The following is a 12876-nucleotide window of genomic DNA, read 5'->3' on the forward strand; positions in this document are numbered from 1 at the left end:
AGCTGCAAACGGCACAGACCCAGATTGCATAATGTGCCGTAAGATCTGGGTCTATGCAGTTTGTTAGGACTAATCTGTAGAACAAACAGCATAGACCTTGATATGCAGGCACATTATGCTACAGCAGATCAGGATCTTTGTTGTTTGCGATTTGACTTGACTTATAAGCAAGTCTAAACAGTGGCTCTGCCTGTACTATAATTGTGTGTTGGATGGTAAGATTATCTCAATTAGTTGATTCATAACTAGGTTGGCCTGTTCTGTAATTGTATATTGTCTAAATTAATTGATTCATAACTAGATTGGCCTGTTCTGTAATTGTATGTTGTCTAAATTAATTGATTCATAACTAGATCGGCCTGTTCTGTAATTGTATGTTGTCTAAATTAATTGATTCATAACTAGATCGGCCTGTTCTGTAATTGTATGTTGTCTAAATTAATTGATTGATAACTAGATCGGCCTGTTCTGTAGTTGTATGTTGTTATTGGCACTTGGGTAAGTATGCATTGAAGGGCATTGTATATAAGTCAGATTTTATTATTTAAAAAATACAGGAAGAAAAACCTTATTCCCTGTTTGCCTACTATTTCACATAACCAGCTTTTTGATAATGTTTTATATTTACTTATGTGTTGAAGAGTATTTTGAGTTATCATGCATAATTTTCAGTTTGAGGAAGCAGAACGGAAGAGAATTGAGGATGAGAAGGAGTCAGAGAGAAAGAAGGCAACAGAAGAATTAGAAAAATGGAAGGAGGAACAGAGAAGACTGGCAGAAGCGGTAATAAGTATTGACTTATGTTAAGTTCGTAATTTTTCTACTGTTTGTGTACAAAATAAAAACAGCACAAATAAATTGATATTAATATACTGCTAAATTGAAGCAGATTGTTGATCATGTGTAATTAAAAGTTATCTCTTAGCAAGCTTTTTAAACAATTGATATTCTTTTTTCTCCATCTGCATAAGGAAAGTGCCATTTTGTATTTATAATAATTTTGCTGTTTAATATCCCAAGTTACCTAGTCTGTTTCACCAAAACATTTTGAAATTGATGGAAAACATTTATTTGTAACAAGTGTGAAGCCATTTTGTCTTTAGTCTTTTAGAAATTTACAGTTTTAAACCAAAACTTAGGAGACATTACAACAATAATAACTTGATAATCATTACATTAAAAATTCCCAATTAAACAAGGAAATATTTTAGACAGTACACATTTTCTCCTTGATTAAAGGATACTGTGTGTAACAGTCATTACACATTGGGCACTTGTTCCACAGTCTGATATCACCTGATGTCAAATTATATCATGTGAAATTCCAAATCTTTTATTGCCTTCTCCTTTTGGAAACTTATCTCTCAGAACCAGTAACTGAACTGATGGTGAGGGCACTGTACTCCACCAGTCAGTGTACCCTACCAGTCAGTGTTCTCCACCAGTCACTGTACCCTACCAGTCACTGTACTCCACCAGTCACTGTACCCCACCACTGTACTCCACCAATCACTGTACCCCACCAGTCACTGTACTCCACCAGTCACTGTACTCCACCAGTCACTGTACCCTACCAGTCACTGTACTCCATCAGTCACTGTACCCCACCAGTCACTGTACTCCACCAGTCACTGTACCCTACCAGGCACTGTACTCCACCAGTCACTGTACCCCACCAGTCAGCATTGTAGAAACGTTGCCATGGGAGTAAGCAATAAAAGAATAAAAGTCATTTACCCTTGATTGTATTTTTTCACTCAGTTACACATTTCTCTCAGTGAAACAAAACTTTTATTTTGTCAAGTGCACAAAAAATTTGATCATAGTCGTAGTAATTAATTAAAAAATAAAACTGGAATGAATAAATATATGGCGACAACCCATTTGAAAAGAAAGAGTAGAGTCCAGCAGCAAATTGCATCGATCCAGATCTGCCGTTGCACAATGTGCTGGCAGATCTGGGTTTGTGCAGTTTGTTAGGAGTAGTATTTAAAATAAAAAACAACATAGACCTTGATCTGTTGGTGCATTATATGATGGCAGATTATAGTCTTTGTTGTTTGTAGTTTGACCTGATTTATAAGCAAGTATATAGACTTTTTAAAAAGCAAAAGGGATATGCTCTGAGTTGAACAAGTACAAGATCTAATTGAACTATTAACATTACAGTATATTATAAGAAACTTTTCTCAACATCTATACATGCAGGAAAAAAAGAAATTACTAGAAGAGAAGCTGGCAGCTGAGGCAGCTAGAGAACAGAAGAGAATGGAGGAAATGGAACAGAAGAAGAAAATTAAGAAAAGGGGTACAATAATAATAATAATAATAATAATAATAATGATAATAATAATAATAATAATAATAATAATAATATTAATAATAATAATAATAATGATAATAATAATAATAATATTATTAATAATAATAATAATAATAATAATAATAATAATAATATTATTATTATTATTATTATTATTCCTTTGGATTCTTTTTTATTTTATCGAATTTAAGGATTCTGGAAAAATAACTTTTTTGCTTATACTTAAATTTTTGGATTTGAGAAGTGTCTTTATGATCCAGTAGGAAGGTCATTGTCCAATATCAGTTTGTTTTAGGCAACCACAAAATCCATGAAATCTGATACCCCCACCAAAAGTGGATCATAGTAATTGTAATATTACCATAGAAATCTCCAGAGTGAAATGGAAAGTAAAAGTACAGTTAGTCCAGAATATCATTCCTTGTGACTCTAGTTTGGAAATATCGAATATTAAATTCATTATATGGATAAATAATGTAAACAAACAGATAAGTCAGCATTATGTTCTTAGACAGTAGTACAACACATAGGTCTAATGTACATCTGAATCAGGTGACTTTGAACTTTCATCACGGTTACGTGAAAGCAGTCAGGCTGATGATGAAAGTGATCGGGGATGAGAATGTAACTTTTGATATGACATTCCCTGAAAATTTAGAGCTTATAGATGAGATGAAAACTTGACAATCGGTAAGGATTATTATTTGGTTATGGCACAAGAAATGGAATCATTAACACAAGCCACATTAGTTAAAGAACAATTAAGAAACAACAGATGATGCCCCATGCCTTCTTCAAGCCAGACTTTTGAACTAATGAACGTTATGAATTACACAGAGTATTTAAACATTGTTCAGTATCATTCATAATTCCAATGGACTTGTAGTAAAAATGTTTTTTTCTTGTAATGAAGACAATATTCCTATATATATAGGAACTGTATTTATTAATGTTACAGGATACAGTTTTTGGTAGGAACATATATTGTTCAGCTAAATGAGTCTCCATTAAATGCATGTATTTGAAATAAAATAAAAACATGACACCTTTCTTAATTTTGTGCATTTTTACACACACCGGTGGCTTAGTGGTTAGAGCGTCCGCCCCAGATGTGGGAGGTCGTGGGTTTGATTCCCAGCAGAGTCATACCAAAGACTTGTGAAAATGGTACTGACAGCTGCCTTGCTAGGTGCTCAGCATTAAGAGGTTAGTGTTAAGACTGGTCAACCTGGTGTCAGGATAATGTGACTGGGTGGGACATCATGCTACATGTCTGCTGCATGATGCCCCAGTGCTAGACATCACTATAAACTGTCACACTACAGACATTGTAGCGATATGACTGAAAAATTGTTAAAGCTACATTAAGAATTGAAATCACACCAAACACACACACACACACACATGCACACATACAGATCATATTCTTTCTCTCTTACATGTACATACATTTATACAGGATATATTCTTTCTTTTTTACTTATATGTACATACACATACAGATGATGGTATTTGTCACTATCACATGTATATACACACAGGCTCAACCAATATGGCTGTTGAGAAAGCTTCCTATTTAATGGTGGTTCTTATAGGATCAATTTCTAATTTCAGGCAAGAAGAACGACATATTTGAAGAGGCAGCAGAAGGGGTACCAAAGAGAGAAATTGGAAAAATAGAGATCAAGTTTACCCCCCGGGTTTTCCCTACCCCTGTAAGAGAATCACAGACCCCACAGGAGGAAGAGGTATTTAGAAATCTTTATATTCTATTAATATTCTCTTCATTAATGATTTGCTTTATCCTTAACCTTGATAGGGTTGAGCAGTCTTAATTAAAATGGTTTTCCTTGTTCCCACTGTACCTTTTTTGAACATTTGTGTACTGTGTATACTCACTTTAAACTCAGACAGGCCGCAAAACCAAATGAGATCACAAACCTATTAATTGCCCAGATAAATTCTTCCTTACCACAGCATTGCCACAAGCCTGTCTTTTTTGGTTTTGGTGTTGGTTTAAGGTGCATTTTTAACACATTATTAGCTATATCAGCAGCTGGCCAAGGAAATGGGAGTTAATTGCTTTCCCAATGACACATTGAAGCAGCTGGCCAAGGAAATGGGAGCTAATTGCTTTCCCAATGACACATTGAAGCAGCTAGCTAGGGCAGGTATTGAACCTTGGATTACAAGTTCATTGGTCTCCTGACTGAGCTACCATGGCTCCTGACCTAAGGCTTGAACTCCATGGACTATAGATGTTAATTATGCAAGGAAGACTAATTATCATTCACTGATTTCTGGACAGATTATGAGTCCTAGATATGGTCACTCATGATCATGGTCCCAGACAGGGTCACTCAAGATATCAGGTGCATGGTCCTAAATATTGTCACCCAAGATATCAGATGCATGATACCAGATATGGTCACCCAAGATATTAGATGCATGGTCCATATATAATCAACTAAGAGGTGAGGTGCATGGTCCTTGATAGGGTCACTCATCAGGTACTTGGTCTAAGATATGGTTAACCAAGATATCAGATGTATGGTACCAGATATGGTCACCCAAAATATCAGGGGCATGGTCCTGGATATGGTCACCCAAGATATCAGATGCATGATTTGAGTTGTCTGACTGTAACAATCTAGCAGTATTTCTTAAGATCTATATTTACAGAGTCAAATATGAAATTGCCAACTAAACGTATATGATATATTGTTAAGTATAGTACATAGAATGATGCACTTTTAATGTTGATTCCATCCTTTTGTTCAAAAAGTAGGAAAATTTGATTTATTTCTAAGTAACAGAAATGATCATATTAGAACCATAAAGAAATATGTTAAAACTTTCTACCAATCAGTGGAAAACAAGATTGGGTATCTGTTTTAGAAAAATTGTCGAAAGTGCAAAACTTTTTAAACAGTTATAAAATATGTATGCAAAAAAATGAATATTTAATTAAAATAGTTATCCAGTTGGAAGAATATTTAGTCTAATTTCCTTTAGGAAAAGAGTGATTAGCTGTCTTAAAATTCAGAATATCAAACTGCCTATAGTCAGTGGCTGATGGGGTGAAATTTCATATGTGGATAGAAAATGTACTAGATGTTAGAATAATGATTTTGATGACAAATTCTATAACCATTTGGAGTTTGAATTATTTAGGGAGGCTGGATGGATTTGAATATTATTACATACATACAGTATTATGTCCCTAAGTTCAATAGCATTGTCATTATAATGTCCATCAGTTCATTAGCATTGTCATTGCGTCTCTCAGTTCATTAGCATTGTCATTATAATGTCCCTAAGTTCATTAACAATGTCATTATAATGTCTCTCAGTTCATTAGCATTGTATTATAATGTCTCTCAGTTCATTAGCATTGTCATTATAATGTCCCTAAGTTCATTAACAATGTCATTATAATGTCTCTCAGTTCATTAGCATTGTATTATAATGTCTCTCAGTTCATTAACATTGTCATTATGTCTCTCAGTTCATTAGCATTGTCATTATAATGTCCCTCAGGCACCATAGTCTTTAACCTAAGGAGTTTATGCAAGATTGTCCTCTTTTCAGTGGTTAAGGAAACAGGTTGAAGCCAGACGGGTGCAGGAGGTTGATGAAGAATTGACAGAGGAAGAACGAAATCCAATGTTCCTTAGAGACAAGGGAAAGTATGTATGCACTCACAGCTGCATTTTAGTTTTTAAAAAGTATCAGAAAGAAAATACAAAACAAATATTGTGCATCACAGACACTTTTATCATCGATATGAACTGCTTGTTAAGTAAAGGTCTGTTTTTGCTTTAGCTTCTTTCATCAAGTACATCAAAACTTAAATCATTTTCTCATAAATTATGTAGTATCTTGCTTATCTCTCTTGTAGCACATTTGTTTTTAACTCACGTTGCCAAGTGTTTATCATGTATCTTTTGTCAAGTATTTATCATGTATCCATTGTCAAGTGTTTATCATGTATCTGTTGTCAAGTATTTATCATGTATCCATTGTCAAGTATTTATCATGTATCCATTGTGAAGTGTTTATCATGTATCTTTTGTCAAGTGTTTATCATGTATCCATTGTGAAGTGTTTATCATGTATCTGTTGTCAAGTATTTATCATGTATCCATTGTCAAGTATTTTTCTTGTATCCATTGTCAAGTGTTTATCATGTATCTCTTGTCAAGTGTTTATCATGTATCCATTGTCAAGTGTTTATCATGTATCCTTATGGCATTGTCAAGTGTTTATCATCTATCTGTTGTCAAGTGTTTATCATGTATCCATTGTCAAGTGTTTATCATTTATCCTTTGTCAAGTGTTTATCATGTACCTATTGTCAAGTGTTATGCATCCATTGTGAAGTGTTTAACATGTATCCATTGCCAAATGTTTATCATTTATCCATTGGCAAGTGTTTATCATTTAGCCTTTGGCAAGTGTTTATCATGTATCCATTGGCAAATGTTTATCATGTATCCTTATGGCATTGTCAAGTGTTTATCATGTATCCATATGGCATTGTCAAGTGTTTATCATGTATCCATATGGCATTGTCAAGTGTTTATCATGTATCCATATGGCATTGTCAAGTGTTTATCATGTATCCTTATGGCATTGTCAAGTGTTTATCATGTATCCATATGGCATTGTCAAGTGTTTATCATGTATCCTTATGGCATTGTCAAGTGTTTATCATCTATCTGTTGTCAAGTGTTTATCATGTATCCATTGTCAAGTGTTTATCATGTATCCATATAGCATTGTCAAGTGTTTATCATGTATCCTTATGGCATTGTCAAGTGTTTATCATGTATCACCCCCCCCATTGCCTAGTGGTTAGAGTGTCTGCCTCAGATGCGGGAGGTCGCGGGTTCAAACCCTGGTCGAGTCATACCGAAGACTTACAAAAATGGTACGAACAGCAGCCTCGCTTGGCACTCAGCATTAAGAAGTTAGTGTTAGGACTGGTTGGCCTGGTGTCAGGATAATGTGAATGGGTGGGACATCATGCTACATGTCGGCAACATGATGCCCCAGTGCAAGACATCACTATAAACTGTCACACTGCAGACATCATAGCGATATGACTGAATTTTGTTTAAAGCTACGTTAAATATCTAAATCACACATACACACTTTATCATGTATCCTTGTCAATGAACATTTCCTGTTTTCAACTTTTCATACATACCACCAGACCATTTTCAATCAAATTTAGCACAGAGCATACTGGCATGATGGGCTTTGAAATCTATACCGTTAATGCTGTACAAACATCATTACTAAATATGGAAAACCTTTAAACAAATTCTGTGCAATAAACTGTTAAACAGAATTTTTTTTGGTTGATAGAAAGCTTTCGGGCATTAAGTTTTTTGAGATGCTTATCTGCTATTAAATATAACTTTCATTATTAACATTTTAACAACTTCAACAAATTCGCTCAACAGAACTTGACTTAATTTGACAGAAAGTGTTCTAGTTTGATGGCCTTTCAAATTTGTACAAATCATGTCTATCCACCATCAGTTAGGGCTTTTGTTACTGTAAAGGACAGACATTTAAACAGCTATATTTGGCCTTTAGTATCAGACAGTTGTCTGATGTGCAATCAATCGAGGTGAGGATACTGAAAATTGAGAAACCTAAAGACATTTGATTTGCTAACATATCAACAGCACTGGAAGGTTTTTCTAATGACGTCATCCTACTGACTGAGATTTCTTAGCAAACTGCGCTTGCATTTGGCTATTAGGCATTTTCACATGGAGTATATTTTGTTATATTACAAAAATAATCTTTTTATTGATCATTGCATTAGTAAATGACAAATATATTTGCAGGTGAACTTAGTCATGCATTCTGACAGCTCTAATTTGACCCCCAAAAAGTGATATACTTACAAAGACCTGAAACTTTGTACAAGTCTGGTTTGTCATTAATCTGTTTTCTTCAGTATGCAATTCAATTGAACTAGTGGAAGGATCTTAAGAAATGTAATATAAATGTGTATTTTACTAATTCTATATTTTGTGTCTATCCATCTGTCACACTTGGTTAAGGTTTGCATTTACATTGTTTCTTCTTGATTTGTAGGGTAAGGGTCATACAAATTTATATATTTGAGTACAACATCAGTATACCAGAGTAGGTCAATATGACATATATTTAGTGCTTCAGTAACTTTGTTTAATTTGGAACTTAGGTCAGTTTCTACCAGTACCTTGTTGCAGGAGGATATTAGCATTGAAATGTACATAGCATGACCAGAGTTCATGTCTGTTCATAACATCTTTCTTAAGATTTGTGTCTATGTCAGTTTTTCATGCACTGTTGGCTGAAGGGTCATACAATGTTTTGAGTCAATGCCACTTTTAATATCGATAAGTTTTAAGCAGATAATTGTGTTTTTCATCTTCTAGTAGTACATTTCTTGCTTTTAGTGCAATATGACATCAAAGTTTAATCATTTGTATAATTTGTTCTCTCTACAGCTCTTTCTTCCAGTCTGGAAATTACCTTGCAGCAGTCAACGCCTTTAATCATGCCATTCGTCTGGCACCAAAAATGCATTCGTATCCTTCTGTATCTCGAAAATATTTATTATTTACATACTTTTTTCTCACAGAGATCACGTGGTGATCATATCAAAGATATAACTATTATGATAAGACTAGAAAATAACTATTGGTTATAAGACAAGAATATCACTTTTGGTTATAAGACTAGAACATGACTATTAGTTATAAAACTAGAATATGACTATTGGTTATAAGACTAGAATATGACTATTGGTTATACGACTAGAATGTGATAATTGGTTATAAGACTAGAATGTGATAATTGGTTATAAGACTAGAATATGACTATTGGTTATAAGACTAGACTCTATTGGATATAAGACTAGAATATGACTATTGGTTATAAGACTAGAATATGACTATTGGTTATAAGACTGGAATATGACTATTAGTTATAAAACTAGAATATGACTATTGGTTATAAGACTAGAATATGACTATTGGTTATACAACTAGAATGTGATAATTGGTTATAAGACTAGAATGTGATAATTGGTTATAAGACTTGAATATGACTATTGGTTATAAGACTAGACTAGTTATTGGATATAAGACTAGAATATGACTATTGGTTATAAGACTAGAATATGACTATTGGCTATAAGACTAGAATATGACTATTGTTTATAACACTCAAATATGACTTGGTTACAATACTAGAATATGACCATTGGTTATAAGACTAGAATATGACTATTGGTTATAAGACTAGAATGTGATAATTGGTTGTAAGACTTGAATATGACTTTTGGTTATAAAACTAGACTAGTTATTGGATATAAGACTAGAATACAACTATTGGTTATAAGACTAGAATATGACTATTGGCTATAAGACTAGAATATGACTATTGGTTATACAACTAGACTAGTTATTGGATATAAGACTAGAATACGACTATTGGTTATAAGACTAGAATATGACTGTTGGTTATAAGACTCAAATATGACTTGGTTACAAGACTAGAATATGACCATTGGTTATAAGACTAGAATATGACTATTGGTTATAAAACTAGACTATATTTTTTGGATATAAGACTAGAATATGACTTGGGTATAAGACTAGAATATGACTTGGTTATAAGACTAGAATATAACTATTATTTGTAATACTAGGATATGACTTGGTTATACAACTAAAATGACTATTGGTTATAAGACTAGAATATGACTTGGTTAAAAGACTAGAATATGAATATTGGTTATACAACTAGAATGTGACTATTGGTTATAAGGCTAGAATGTGACTATTGGTTATAAGGCTAGAATATGACTGATGGTTATAAGACTTGAATATAACAGTTGGTTATAAGACTAGAATTTAACTATTGGTTATAAGACTTGAATATGACTGCTGGGTATAAGACTAGAATATGACTATTGGTTATAAGACTAGAATATGCTATTGGTTATAAGACTAGAATATGACTGTTGGTTCTAAGACTAGAATATGACTGTTTGTTATAAGACCAGAATATGACTTTTGGTTATAAGACTAGAATATGACTATTGGTTATAAGACTAGAATATGACTGTTTGTTATAAGACTAGAATATGATTATTGGTTCTAAGACCAGAATATGACTATAGGTTATAAGACTAGAATATTACTGATGGTTAAAAGACTAAGATATGACTATTGGTTCTAAGACTAGAATATGACTGTTTGTTATAAGACCTGACTATGACTTGGTTATAAGATTAGAATATGACTGTTGGTTATAAGACTAGAATATGACTGTTTGTTATAAGACTAGAATATGACTATTGGTTCTAAGACTAGAATATGACTGAAGGTTATAAGACTAGAATATGACTGTTGGTTATAAGACTAGAATATAACTGCTGGTTATACGACTAGAATATGACTATTGGTTCTAAGATTAGAATATGACTATTGGTTATAAGACTAGAATATTATTGGTTCACAGCTGAGCACTGTATATTTTAGCCATATTGTTAAACACTGTACACAATAGTTCATATCTCATAAATAATCAATCAAATTATAAATAACTGGTTTACCTTTTCCAGAATGTGTTGCTGCCATTAGAAAAGTACTACACACTAGGTTCTCTGAACCATAGTTGTTATCAGGGTGAAATTAATTCAAATGACTACCAGTCTGTTGATTATAGGAAGGTACATTGAAGGTCTGTTTAAATAGGTTGTGGCCTAAGTATTCTAGTGTTAGAAATATACCAGATATACTCGCATATAAGTTGGGCCATATAACAACCAGCATCGATCCTGATCTGTCATTACATAATGTGCTGGCTGATGTTGTTCTGCTCATTACTCCTAACAAACTGCATAGACCCAGATCAACTGGCTAATAATGTGATGGAATATCAATGTCTGTGCATTTTCATCTGACTTGTACATGTGTATTTACAGTAGTAACTGTGATTAAAACAACTTGTGAATGTGTATATAATAATAATAATAATAATAATGAGGACTTTGTATAGTGCCTAATCTTTAGAAACTCTAAGTACTTTACAACATTAGACAACACCTATAAGATAAAAAACATATAATAATATTATTACAAAAATGAATACCATGAATTTAGAAATACATTGAAAAGTAAAAAACATACTGAGAATATTTCAGGTAGAAAATATTATTAGGTCTTTAAGTTTGTTCTTGCAGTCGAAATGAGTTTTGAGAGCCCTCTTGAATGTGATCACTGTGTCTTTCTGTCTAAGTTCAGTGGGCAATTCATTCCATGTTGCTGAGCCCTGTTATGCAAAAGAACGCTGTCCATATGACTTTGTTTTCATACTTGAAATAATGAGTATACGATTGTCAGAAGAGGAGCGTAAGTATCTTGCTTGTGTTTACACATGGGTGAGGTCGGATAGGTATGTTGGACTAGAGTCCAACAGTGAATCATAGCACAGAGAACAAATTATGTGTTTGATTCTGGATCTAATGGATAGCCAGTGTAGGGTACTGAGCAGCGGGGAGGTGTGCTCTGATCGTGGTACTCTAAGTATGATCCAAGCAACTGTGTTTTGAACTTTTTGAAGTTTCTGGAGTAGATATTGAGATGAACCAGACAGAATTGAGTTACAATAGTCCAGTCTTGAAAGTACTAATGAACACACAAGTGTTTTAGTGGCATCAACTGAAAGATATTTGCAAATTGAGTTGATGCGTCTCAGCTCAAGATATGCAGCCTTGCATATATTCATGACATGTTGGTGCAGTGTGAGAGTACTGTCCAGAGTAACACCTTGGTTTTGTACTGATTGTGTGAATTTAATATTGGCATTGCTGATATTTATTGTTTGAGGTAAAGGATGTGAATGAGAAGGTCTTTGTGTTGTGATCAGAATGGCCTCAGTTTTATCATCATTCATCTACAGCTTGTTACATGTCATCCATGATTTCACATCAGAAATGCACCTCTCTACACCTTGGATGGTAGCATCAACTTCAGTTGGGTGACTAGATTTGTATATTTGGGTGTCGTCAGCGTATAATTGGTGAGACACTGGATGATGATCTATGACACTTGAGACTGACTGAGTGTACAGAATGAAGAGAACAGGTCCAAGAACAGAACCCTGTGCAACACCACAACATAGATCGACTGGGCTGGAGTGTATTCCATTTGCAGATACAATTTGTGTCCTGTTGACCAAGTAATATATCATGGTCTATTGTGTCAAATGCTGCAGACAAATCAAGGAGGGTGAGGACTGTAATCTTTCCGCTATCCAACACAGAGAGAATGTCATTAACTACTTTTAGAAGAGTAGTTTCAGTACTGTGGCAAGGGGAATATGCAGAGTGTACATTGCTAAAAGACTGTTTGAATTTAGATGAGATACAAGCTGGGATAGAACAACCTTTTCTAAGATTTTTTATATGAATGGGAGATTAGAAACTGGGCGGTAGTTCTTTAAATCGTTATGGTCTAGTGTTGGTTTTTTCAGCA

The 12876-nt window shown here is 33.8% G+C and overlaps 1 protein-coding gene across 1 annotated transcript in view; it reads left to right on the forward strand.

The window, feature by feature from the left end:
* Positions 1 to 12876, forward strand: part of LOC149802132 (dynein axonemal assembly factor 4-like) — a 35338-nt gene that overhangs the window by 15911 nt on the left and 6551 nt on the right. Inside the window, exons 4-8 of the mRNA XM_089956536.1 lie at positions 673 to 783; positions 2209 to 2308; positions 3938 to 4071; positions 5915 to 6012; positions 8839 to 8919. Of these exons, the coding sequence (XP_089812662.1) occupies positions 673 to 783; positions 2209 to 2308; positions 3938 to 4071; positions 5915 to 6012; positions 8839 to 8919 (524 nt within the window). The remainder of the gene's footprint in view (positions 1 to 672; positions 784 to 2208; positions 2309 to 3937; positions 4072 to 5914; positions 6013 to 8838; positions 8920 to 12876) is intronic.

The sequence above is a fragment of the Sinohyriopsis cumingii genome, chromosome 4, assembly GCF_028554795.1.
Source record: "Sinohyriopsis cumingii isolate HCF-2022 chromosome 4, ASM2855479v2, whole genome shotgun sequence".
NCBI lineage: Eukaryota > Metazoa > Mollusca > Bivalvia > Unionida > Unionidae > Sinohyriopsis > Sinohyriopsis cumingii.